Here is a 12,791-nt window from a genome sequence, read left to right as displayed (position 1 = left end):
TATTTCCTAAGCATTTGTATCTAGTAATATCTCCCTAGCCCCAAATTCGCATAGTACCAAACACAACAGAAGGTAACTCAAGTTCTTAAGTGCTTAGTAAATGAATAGGTGTTGAGTAGACTTTAATAACTAAGTCTGAACTGAGCTTGAAATCCAGATGAATCCTTCCCTTTGGTTCAGTATGGAGCAGGTTAGCAACTAACTCAATGACTGAGCTTAAACTCTAGCTGCAGAAACAGGTTTCATTTGATCAGAGACAAAAATTAGTTAGCATTTTGACTTACATAAGGCAGAGAAATAGAACTGTTTCTTTTGTTCTAAGAAAAAATAAAAAATGATATGTAGTCCATATTGATGCTTTTCCCTCTTAATTGGGATTTAAGCAAAACTGTACTATTATGGAAAATTTCAAAACTATACAAAAATAGAACCTGTGTGTCCAGCATCCACCCCTTCAGCAATTACCCACATAGGCCAATCTTGTTTTATTAATACCCCCATTCGCTAGAGCGTGCTCTTGTTTTGTTTTGTTTTGTTTTAAGAAAATACTTTTAAAGATATTACCAGGAGACCAAATTGGTTTTTGTATTAATTATTACAAAAATTTTTGGAAACAACATGTTCTATTCACCAGTGAAAATTGTAAGATCTGAAAAGTAATTTGGTAACACATTATCAAGGGACTTTTTAAAAAATCCATTTTCTTAGTTCCATTAATTCTTTTTCTGGAGTCTATTCTTAGGAAATAGAAATTAAGGCCAAGATCACTATGCAAAAATGTTTATCACAGCATTACTTAGAATGTTGAATAATTGAATATCCATATACATAACAATAGGAATAATAAATCCACATGATGGAATGTTTTCCAGTCTTTAAAATGTCTTTGAAGAGTATTTAATGACATGAGGAAATTTTCTTGGAAAAAAGATATATTATTATCTGTATAATAATCCAAATTGTGTATCATCTTTGCATCTGTAAGGGACTGTGAAGATCTGATGTGCAGGGACCCTAGTTCTAGTCAGCCAAGCTCAACTGCAATTAGCTTCTATAATTTCAAAGAAAGCTTTTAATTTTTCTGATTTTTAAAATATTATCAGTTGCTAGCTTAATCCTTCCAAATTGTTCTTCACTTGTTGAAACCTGTTTTGTGACCTCATGTCAGTATTCAGGATACGTGTGCTTTAAGATCCTAGGATATAAGCGAATCAAAGGTGTTACCCATATTTTAGATGATTGATATTAAGTGCCTTTTAGGCAGTAATGTTTCCTCTTTGTATGTAGGTTAGCATTCAACATTATTTTCTGCCTGTAGGCTTTTCTTAATAACTAAGAATATTGTTTTCTTTGTCCTGATAACTTTACAGATTATAAGTACACCACAGAGGCTAACCAGTTCAGGAAGTGTTCTGATTGGGAGTCCATACACCCCTGCACCAGCAATGGTTACTCAGACACACATAGCAGAAGCTGCTGGCTGGGTCCCAGGGTAAGAGTGTTGTTGCATGTTACCATTTATAAAAAATTTTTTTTCTTTTACTTCTGACCTTTTTTTCTCACTATCTTACCTTCTGTTCTTGTTTTATGTTAGTCTAGTTCTTAAAAGCTAATATGTTTTAAATCACCTATTTTATTTCACTTTATATCTTAGATATAAATCCTCTCTTGAGCAATCTTTTTTTTTAATCCATCCCTCATCAGTCTTTTTTTTTTGTTTTTAACTTGCAGGTGTACATCGTAATATATTTTGAATTCTGTGTAGATTACATCATGTCCACCACCCAAAGGCTAATTATGATCCATCGCCACACACATGCGCCTCATCACCCCTTTCAGCCTCCCCCTCCCCCCTTCCCCTGTGGTAACCACCAATCCAATCTCTGTTGCTATGTGTTTGTTTGTCGTTGTTTTTATCTTCTGCTTATGAGTGAAATCATATGGTATTTGACTTTCTCCCTCTGACTTATTTTGCTCAGCGTAATACCCTCGATGTCCATCCATGTTGTCACAAATGGCTGGATTTCATCATTTCTTATGGCTGAGTAGTATTCCATTGTGTATATCTACCACATCTTCTTTATCCATTCATCCCTTGATGGGCACCTAGTGGAGCAGACATTTTTAAACAGAGAAAAACAGTACAGTAACTTGTAACTGAGTCTTCTGACTTTTTTCAGCTCTGAAAGAGGACTGCTTTTTTGATTATGACATTTAGCTGCTTTGGAGATGTAAAAACTATATTTTATATTGCTTTAGCAAACATTAGAAAAGAGTTAAATATTAAATGTTGCCTATTCTCAGAATTTCCCCTGTGCATTCTTATTTCCTTAAAAACCAGAAAGGAAACTAGGAAAAAGAGGCCCATATATGTTAGAATTTTCATTGTTTTCCCTTGATTCTTTTTAAACCCTGGGCAATTAAATCAATATCTTTTCTGCGTTACTTGTTTGCCACTTTCAGTATCAAACCTTTACATGTTTCATCTTTGCCTTTAAAATACCCTTACCAAACCTTTCTCCACCCCTTATCATTTTAGCATCTCTTCCTTCCATAAGAGAAAAAGAAATACTAAGACAAATGACTGGAAACTTCTTTTTGTCACATTAGAAGTTATTTCCATGATGGCATACTGCACTGGTAGTTCTATCGTTGACTTAGAATTGTGAGTTCTAGCAAGCAGACGGTAAATCTTGGTTGAGTAAGAATCTCCTTGTTTTAAGGATATTAAATGAATTAATGAAATAATCCTGGCAAAGTAATTTAAGCCATATACATATTCATATACGTGCATACACACATGTGCCTATGTATATGCACTTTAGAGACAGAAGAGTTTCATATGTATACGTATCTTTCCATTATTGCATGAGATGAAATTACAGAATCACGTGTAATCCCGTGACCTTTATTTAGTCCTTAAGAACATTCTCATGTAGATCTAAAAGTTGGCTTGGACTTCTACATAGCCTCGAGAGATTATAACACAAAAACCAAACCTGCACCAGCTAGGCCTCTGCCCACTTTGGAACTGATCAGGGTTTGGATATTTTCAGCCCCAGCTGTGCTTTATATCAGAGGTGGTATGATTGTCTAGTGTTTTTACAGTCAGTCATTCTAGAGTGAATAAAACTTTTGTGTACCTTCTCCTTTGTAAATCTACAATATTTTCTTCCCTAAAGCTTCATTGAGCTCATTTTAAACTATGACTGTTTTAGGTGTGATTTCTTAGTCCTATGATAAAATTTGTTTTTATTTTATGTACATATCTTTTACATTTCTTAGTTTTTGTGTTTGGATATATTCAGTGTGGAATTAGACATTACAATAAATTATTCATGAAGTAAAGTTGTCTTTATATATGTTCTTTTTATGTTATCTTTTTTTCTTTTTAGTGATAGGAAACGGGCTAGAGAATTTATAGACTCTGATTTTTCAGAAAGGTGAGTATAAGTGTAAATATTTTGTTTGGGAGGTGCTGCTGTGTAGAGAGGGGTGTGCTGCCGAGGCTGCGCTCTAGTTTAAGTAATGAGATGTTTTTCTTCACATAACTTTAGCTTCATTGAGTGTCTACCGTTATTTCATTCCGCACTGAGTATTCTACTTCGCTCATTATGACATAAATTTATTATATTTGTATGATTTCAAAAGAAATTATCCTGTGAGTAGATGGGCTGTTGATAGTATGCTGCTTAGCCCCCCCCCCTCCTTTTTGGGAGATGAAGTATTCTACCAAGGTGAACACTTTCACATGACCCCAACATGCCCACCCTTTTAAAAACAAGTTTGATTGAACACATTTGAGATCAGTAAATTCTCGTTCTTTCTTAAATGATACATCAAATATAATATCACCTTTCCTTAGACTATTAGGACAGTGCTTCTCAGTTCTCAGTATGCATCAGATTACCTGTGGTCTTTTGAATAAAATATAAATGCCTACCAGGTCAGAAACTCCAGGATTAAAAACTATCACTTTAGGGTCATTATTTGAACTTAAGTTCAATATTCCATGCAAGCCACTCTACTAGGTACCATATTAATGTTGTACTATGTTAAAATAAGACACAGTCTCAGGTGCAGTTGAATTCTGTAAAAGTGTTAGTATTTTAGGTAAAACCTTGACAGCTATGCTTTTTAATTTTATTTTTAATTTTAAAATTTTGTAATTCCTTTTTTCAGTGGAGTTTTAGTCTCCTTTCTCCTCTTAGGTCACCATTCTCCATGTAATAATTTTCTGTCTTCTCCATTTTCTAGTTTGCTATCTCTTATTTGCTGTGCACTGAGAAACTAGATGGCCAAATGTGTTAGAATTCAGTCTAAAATAAAGGTGAATAGGCTCTGAGTGAGGATGGTGGTGTTATACCTACAGAATGTGTGTTTTCTTGCATTGACACTGGCCGTGCTGTAGTTTCTTGGTGGCCTTGGTTGCTTGTTTCTTGGTTCTTAACTATTTTGAACAGATAAAATCATGTCTGAGGAACTGCTTTGGTGTATAGAAATATACGGCTAAATGTTCTTTTCTCTCTAACGGAAATTCCTCTTTCCGACTCATACTAGTCGTTCCTGGTGTTTATCCTTGGCAGCGGCCGCAGTACAAGTTCTAATAGATGTATTTGCAGTGTTTAAGGCCTTAAAATGGTTATGATTGGTGGCATCTTTGTACTACAAAATCTGTAAAGAACAAGATCTTTTTACTCTCCTTCGTAAGAGGGAGAACTCTAAAGATCACATATAAAAGTACTAGATTAAATTTGTTGGTATAGCCATTGATTCAACTTTCTCTTTCTGCATTTGGATCAGTGGCTTTTTTTTCTTAGTGCTTTTTAATTATTGCCTTTTTGTTTATTTATTTTTATTTTTATTTTTTTTAAGATTTTATTTTTCCTTTTTCTCCCCAAAGCCCCCCAGTACATAGTTGTGTATTTTTAGTTGTGGGTCCCTCTAGTTGTGGCATGTGGGATGCCGCCTCAGCATGGCTTGATGAGCGGTGCCATGTCTGCGCCCAGGATCCGAACCAGTGAAACCCTGGGCCGCTGAAGTGGAGCACACGAACTTAACCACTCGGCCACAGGGCCGGCCCCACCCTTTTTATTTTTTAATAAAACTTTTCTGTAATGAATCCCACCACCCCCTCCAATTAAACCACAAGGATTCTTACGTGTGCTTTTTTTGACGTAAAAAACATCTTTTTTACAGATGTTTATTTTCCTCCAAATTTACTGTGTTTTCCTGTAATGCTGTGAAAAGTCTTTGTTTCCCTTTCCCAAGCGTTGAGGTTCAGAAAGCCAGCTCTCAACCCTAGATTAATCTTGAGATTAGTTCATCCATCTCTTCAGTGTCTTGTCTGTTGATTTAGTATCATTTGTGTTTATATTAGTTTTCCCCGGGGATTTATATATATATTCTCACACTGATATATACAAGCTTTTGTCCTCTTCTTACCACTTGACAGTACCACTTTGAGTGTGTTTTACACAGCTATAAGAAGTCATTTGCAAGAGCTGGTCAGTTTCTCAAGAAATCCTGTTTGGTGAAGAATCTACTAAGAGATTCTCAGCTTCCCCTGGTTCTGACCGGCTGGGATTCTGTTCACAGAGCTCATGGAAGGAGCTGCCGGAGCCCCGCCTGGTCTTGCCTGGGCTGTTGGTCCTGGACGATGTTTGTTCACTTTCTCTTTCTTCCTTTGGACAGAATGGAATGGTGTCTTCTAAGTGCATCTCTTCCAAATAGGTCTGCCTTTCGCTTTGGGACCTCTGTTGGGGAAGAAGGTCCTGGGTGCACCATGGGCAGTGGCCGCAGCCTGCGTGGGTTTTTCTTTAATCTTGTCCTGAACGGATAAGATTTAGTCCAGTGGGGTTTCGTTCTTCCTTTGTAGTCATGTAATCTCAGTATCTTTTTTTCTGTTGAAATATAATTAAAAATCTATTTATAATAAGCTAATAATTTATATTGAACTAATATAATTTAAACTACAATAAGCTCATAGTAATAATCAAAATCAGTGTAGTTAATATCTGTACTGCTTCAGTGATGTTTATGAAGTTGTTCATTCGACAAATATTTTGAATATCTGCTAAGTGTTGGTATGTTCTAAACATCGGAGAGAATAATAAACAACATAGATAAGTCTCTGCCCTTAAAGAGATATTTGGTGGGGGAGGGGGACAATAAATGAGTAAGGTAATTTTCTATTGTGATAGGTGGTATGCAAAAAAACTAAGGTGGGTGATTTGTAGAGTATTGGAAAGATGGTGGCTACCTTAGAGAAGGCCTCTCTCTTCTTTGAATGCAAAGAAGTCAGGCCTGTAAATAGCTCGGGTAAGGTGCGGGGACCAGGGATTCTAGGCAGAGGGAATGGCAAATGCAGAGCTCAGGTTGGTGTATTTGGGGAAGCACAGTGGGCTGGAGATAGTGAGAAAGGCAAAGAGTGATAAGAGATGAGGATGGAGCGGTAGGCAGGAGTCAGGTCCTTAAAGGCCTTGTAGGTCATGGTAGAGAATTTGGTTTTTATTCTAAGGAGGGTTTTAAGCAGGGAAATGACATGATCTAATTTATACTGGCTGCTGAGGGGGAAGTGGATTCTGAGGAGACAAGAACAGAAGCAGGGGAATCACTTAGAAGGCTATTGCATGGGGCAGTGGCGATGGAAAAAAAGTGGATAAATTCTAGAGTTAGAACCAACAAAGTTTATTGATAGATTGCATGAAGGAAAGGGGGAAATAAAAGGTGGCTCTTGTTTTTTTGCATGAACAGCTGGGTGAATATTGATGCCGTTTACATTTACTGTAGTTAAGGGTAGGTTTGGGGAGGAATTGAGTTTTGTTTTAGATGTATGAGGTTTGAGGAGTTTGTTATCCAAGTGGTGATACCATTAGTATATATATACATATATATATATAGTGTCATCAGCATGTAACTGGTCACAGGCCCAGGTGACGTTACGCAAGGAGAGAGAGAGAATGAAAATCCATGAGGAATAAACATTTATTTCCCATTTCAAACCCACCCTCTTGCCCCTACACACATGTGCACATACAATGGATATATACTTACAGGAAGGTGAGGGGTTTTTAAAAAATTATTTTACTAAATTACTAAATTATTTTGCTGATTTGAACAGTCTGGTTGACTCATTTTAATGAGAAATGAAGTTTTTATTGTATATTATATATGATTCCTTATTTAAATGGAATACATTTATTATAACTTATACCTGGGATATACTGTTTTATACCACAAATTTTAGTTTTATATTACTTTTGTAAATGACAGTAAATTATTATTGGGAAACATGAAAGGACAGTGGTTATGCATTCTAGTTAAATGCCTGGAAAGATAAATACTTTTTCTTTTAGTCTTTGGGTACAATTTTTTGAATACTTCAAATGAAACTGGTAATAAAACATAACATACTTTCCAAACTATGGTATACTGGTGGTTTTATATTCATATTTATTTTTTAACTTCTCAATTTGATAAAGAATGTTTCCTGCTGGTTCCTTTATTTGATTTATGGACTAATAGAGATCATAGTGTTTACATTCTATAGCCAGATTTTGATGTTATTTAGAAAGAGGTTCCGGGTGTTTCAAAGAGCTCAGGTTCTAAGAAAATGTATAAACTGTATTTATTTAAGATTCAGATAGGGAGCGTCCAGTTTAAGAAGATTAACTGAACACTCATGTTTACACTCCCAACCGCTAAGATTTTACTGCAATTATAGTGTAAAAAATTAACAAAAGGAAATAAATCTCTAATAGTGCTGTAAAAAGTGGTACAGGTATAGATTTTCCAGTTGGAATGTGAAAGCTGGTGTGATTATAATGAATGACGAGTGAAAGTAGAGAAATCCACATCCCCAAATATGCGTTAGAGAAGTCAGAATTGGAGATGGAAGTCGTTCTCCCCTGCACCGACATGGAGAGGCACCAGGCTTAGAGTTGACAGGTATAGAAAGCGAGAATACATAGGTGGGAGAGGTAATGGGGACACTAAAATGAAGACTGTAGAAGGAACACCAGTGGAACGTTGCCAACCATTTACATCCACTTGTACCTCCCATCTTATCTCCAAACACATAGAAGTTACACCAAAGACATTTGTTCCCCAGGCTGAAACTTGGAGAATTGATCTCAAGGAAACAGAACCATTGCCTTGGTTGAGTTTGTGACTGGCTTCTTTCGCTTAGTATATTTTCAAGTTTCATCCATGTTGTGGGCATGTATCAGTACTTCGTTCGTTTTTATTGCTGAATAATATTCCATTGCATGGATATACCATATTTTGTTTGTAATGATGGACATTTAGGTTATTTCCACCTTTTGGCTATTATGAATGATGCTGCTATGAACATTTGTGAACAAGTTTTTATATGGATATAAGATTCATTTCTCTTGGATATATACCTAGGAGTAGAATTGTTGAGTCATATGGTAATTCTTTGTTTAGCCTTTTAAGTAACTGCCACACTGTTTTCCAGAGTGGCTATTCTGTTTTACGTTCCCACTAGCAAAAGATTTCACTTTCTCCACATCCTTACTAACACTTACTATCCATCTTTTTTATTATAACCATCCTTTTGGACATGAAATAGTATCTTATTATGGTTTTGATTTGCATTTCCCTAATGGCTAATGGTGTTGAGCATCTTTTCAAGCACTTATTGGCCATATCTTCTTTGAAGAATATTCAGATCCTTTGGGTTGCCTTTCTATTATTGAGTTGTAAGAGTTCGTCTATTATAGATACAAGTCCCTTGTCATATATAATTTGAAAAAAATTTCTCCTGTTCTGTGGATTGTCTTTTCACCTACTTGATGGTATCCTTTGAAGCACAAAAGTTTTAATTTTTCTGTTTTCTTGTGTTACTTATGCTTTTGGTGTCATATCTAAAAAAACCATTGCCTAATCCAAGATCATGAAGACTTATACCTCTATTTTCTTCTAAGAGTTTTATAGTTTTTGCTCTTACATTTAGATCTTTGATCCACTTTAATTTTTGTAGCATGTGACATTTTAAGGTTAATTTATCAAATGTAATCTAAAAGCACATAGAAGATCTGTGAAAATGTAGGCATTTGGGGGACATTTATTTTTATATTTTTACAGTCATTTTAATTTTTTAAACAACTGTGGCTTTAAGTTTATCATTTAAAATTACTACCTGGGGCAGCCCTGTGGCTGAGTGGTTAAGTTCGAGTGCTCAGCTTCACTGGCCCAGGGTTTTGCCGGTTTGGATCCTGGGCATGGACATGGCACCACTCATCAGGCTGTGTTGCAGTGGCCTCCCACAGAGCACAACCAGAAGGACCTACAACTAGAATATGCAACGATGTACTGGGGGGCTTTGGGGAGGTGAAGAAGAAGAAGAAAAAAAAGATTGGCAACAGGTGTTAGCTCAGGTGCCAATCTTTAAATAAATAAATAAATAAATAAAATTATTAACTAACTTAGAAAAGTGAACTTTGTATTATTCTGTTTTTAACCCTCATTTTCTGATGGTGAAACAAACATTCCTGAAGTATTTTTGTCAAGAAAAGACACATCTTTTCTGAATGTGGTGGCAGTATTTAGTAAACCAAATGTGACAATGGTAGTGATTTAAAGAATGAAGAACAGTAGAGTTTGTATTTCTTTTGCTCAGCAGCATGATCCCCCATATGTTGAGTTTGGTTTTTTAGTAATTGTAAATTTAGTAAATTTAGTAATTGTAAATTTAGTAAATTTAGTAAAAAGTAAATTTAGTAATTTAGTAGTTTTTTCATAATTGATCATGAAATGCTAAAACCACAGCATCTTATTTTTTGGAGATATACTGGTTAATGAAGCCATGAAACCATCTGAATTTAAGCATAAAAGACAACAAAACATGAATAAGTTCAAAACCGAAAGAACCACTAAGAAAATAAGAAATAAATTATTGTGCAACTGTCACCGCTATCCATCTCCACAACTTTTTCTCCATCCCATACTGAAACTCTGTACCCATTGAGCAGTAACTCCCCACCTCCGCTTCCCCCAGCCCCTCCTAACCATAGTTCTACTTTCTGTCTCTATGAATTTGACTATTCTAGGTACCTTGTATAAAAGGAATCATACAATATTTACCCCATTGTGTCTGGTTTATTTCACTTATGTCTTGAAGTTTCATTCATATTGTAACATACATCAGAATTTTATTCTTTTTTAAGGCTGAATAATATTCCATTATATGTATATATCACATTTTGTTTATCCATTCATCTATTGATGGATGTTTGGGTTATTTTCACCTTTTGGCTATTGTGAATATTGCTGCTGTGAACACAATATACAAATATCTTTTGTATTTTCAGTTCCTTTGGGTGTATACCCAAAGTGGAATTGCTGGATCATATGGAAATTTTGTGTTTAATTTTTTGAGGAACCACCATACTATTTTCCACAATGGCTACACTATGTTACATTCCCACCAGCAATGTGCAAGGGTTCTAATTTCTCTACATCCTCACAACACTTTCTTATTTTCTGGTTGTTTCCTTTTGTTTTGTTTGTAATAGTCATCCTGATGAGTGTGAAGTGGTATCTCCTTGTGGTTTTGATTTGCATTTCCCTAATGATTAGTGATTTTGAGCATCTTTTCATGTGCATTTGGCCATTTGTATATCTCCTTTGAAGAAATGTCTATTCAAGTCCTTTGCCCATTTTTGAACTGAGTTGTTTTGTTGTTGTTGAGTTGAGTTCTTTAAATAACTTTTTACCTTTTAATGTTGTTTTACTATAGAGGCATTCTTCACTAAACTTTAAGCGAAGTGGCTAATAGAATTGGTTACAGGATCAAATCTCCTGTGTACTGCAAGTATTGGCTATTCTAACTTCTGTTGAATTTTAAGGTAGACATTGATTAGATTTTTGGCATGATCCTCTACCAACCTTCCAAAGAACAAGCTTAGTTTCTTGATTCAGCCAATATAATTGGATAGTGGACTTCAGTTCTGTATTGCTTATGAAAATTCTAGCAGCTCATGAAGAGAAAAATCACCTATTGTGTCCCATATGTTGTGTGCATGCTGTATCATTTAATCCTTACAACAACCTGGTGAGACGTGTGTTTGTGTCCCCATTTTTCAGATGGAGGAGGCCTGTGGGTCAGAGTTAGCTCAGAATATATAGCTAATAAATAGTTTACCAATGTTGATATTTACTTCAAGCTTATTATCAATTCATTCACTGAACTAATCTTATAAAACTCATGTAGTCTTGTATCCATGTTTCAGGAGTATGTTCATCAGCATTTAATACTTGTTAAAAGTCTAGTTGTTCCTATTTAAAGTCTGTATTTGTTTCTTCCTTTAAATATTATCCATCTATGACTGTAGAGGGCTCAGTAGCCAAGTGATCACCCAAAACTACCCTATAATTATCTTTTTGCTCATTTAAAAAAAAAGACCTAGAACTACATGAAAAATAACCACCTTGCTTTCTCTCTGGCTTTTAGAAAGTATATAAACACTGAGTTGAGAATTCATAGCATAAATATAAAACCTCATGCACAACATATTTCTTTCAAAATAATTCCTGCGCTCCTATTTTTAGGCATTCTTACTTGCTTTTTTCTCCTAACTTGTGCTAATTATATAAATTTATGTATGACTAGCCACTTGTATCTAAATCCACCAAACTCCAAGGACAAATCAGCATAGAGTGGGCTTTGTGTGGAAATGTATGTAGCAAATGAGAATTGATGGATTCTTTTCAAAAATGAAGTTGCTTAGAACAGTAACTGGATCATACTTAGCTTTCAGTAAATTTTTACTACTACCCCCAACAACAGATTTAAACAGAATAGGGACGTGATTGGGTTTATGTAGAAACATCACCGTAATGGCTACGTGGAGGAAAGGTTGGAAGGCCTCCAGACAGCAGAGGAGAACAGTTATAAGGCTCTACTTATATTCTGAGAGATTATGAGGGCCTAAACCAGGGCAGTGGGAACAGAGAGAAGAGGTTGAATTCAAGAGCTATTTAGGACAAGACTTGAATTAGATTAGATTTGATAGAATTAAATTGACTAGCTAGAAAGGGAGTTGGAAGAGCATAGGTTGAATCTGGTGCTTCTGGCTTGGGTGATTGGGTTGATGGTGCTGTCACTCATCTGGATGAGAACTGAGCTGGATCCAGAGTTATGTGTTGTACATGTTGAACTCTCCTTTGTGTGAATATGGTATTGCGCTCTGTAAGGACCACTTCCTGAGAAGGCTGGGCTCAGTGTAGGAAACTGAGGCTAAGGACTAACCTTCTGTAAATAATCAAAGGTATGCTTGAACCATTCTTTTTCTCTCTTTTTTAAAATCTCTTTATTTTAGAGAATTTTAAATATAAAAGTAGATGACTCATATCACGAGCCTCCTCTGTACTAATCTCTGAACGTCAGTAATAATGAATTCAGGGGCTGGCTTGGTGGCATAGTGGTTAAGTTTACACACTCTGCTTTGGCAGCCTGGGGTTCACCAGTTTGGATCCTGGGCATGAACCTATACACCATTCATCAGGCATCCCACATACAAAATAGAGGAAGATTGGCATAGATGTTAGCTCACGGACAATCTTCCTCAAGCAAAAGATAAATAAATAAAATAGTAATAATCAATTCATGGCATATCTCATTTTGTATATACCTTCTCATATTATTTTAATCCCACACATTCAATTATTTTATATCAGCATTTATATCTGAAAGACTCCTTTTTTAAGAATGTATCTACAATATTATTATCCCTAAGAAAGTTAGCAATAATTCCTTAATATCA

General features: G+C 35.5%; 1 protein-coding gene across 38 annotated transcripts in view; it reads left to right on the top strand.

Annotated features, from left to right (window-relative positions):
* TFDP2 (transcription factor Dp-2) overlaps positions 1–12,791 on the top strand; it is a 179,184-nt gene that overhangs the window by 129,909 nt on the left and 36,484 nt on the right. For 21 of the 38 annotated variants that reach the window (XM_070576218.1, XM_070576217.1, XM_070576214.1 and 18 more), the window contains 2 exons: positions 1,371–1,492; positions 3,396–3,443. In XM_070576218.1, coding sequence (XP_070432319.1) covers positions 1,371–1,492; positions 3,396–3,443 — 170 coding nt within the window. The remainder of the gene's footprint in view (positions 1–1,370; positions 1,493–3,395; positions 3,444–12,791) is intronic. The other 17 variants (XM_070576224.1, XM_070576221.1, XM_070576216.1 and 14 more) reach the window with 1 other exon arrangement.

Source organism: Equus przewalskii, chromosome 15, assembly GCF_037783145.1.
Source record: "Equus przewalskii isolate Varuska chromosome 15, EquPr2, whole genome shotgun sequence".
NCBI classification, from domain to species: Eukaryota; Metazoa; Chordata; class Mammalia; order Perissodactyla; family Equidae; genus Equus; species Equus przewalskii.
The sequence above is the reverse complement of the archived record's forward strand: the minus strand, read 5'-3'. Positions and strand labels throughout refer to the sequence as shown.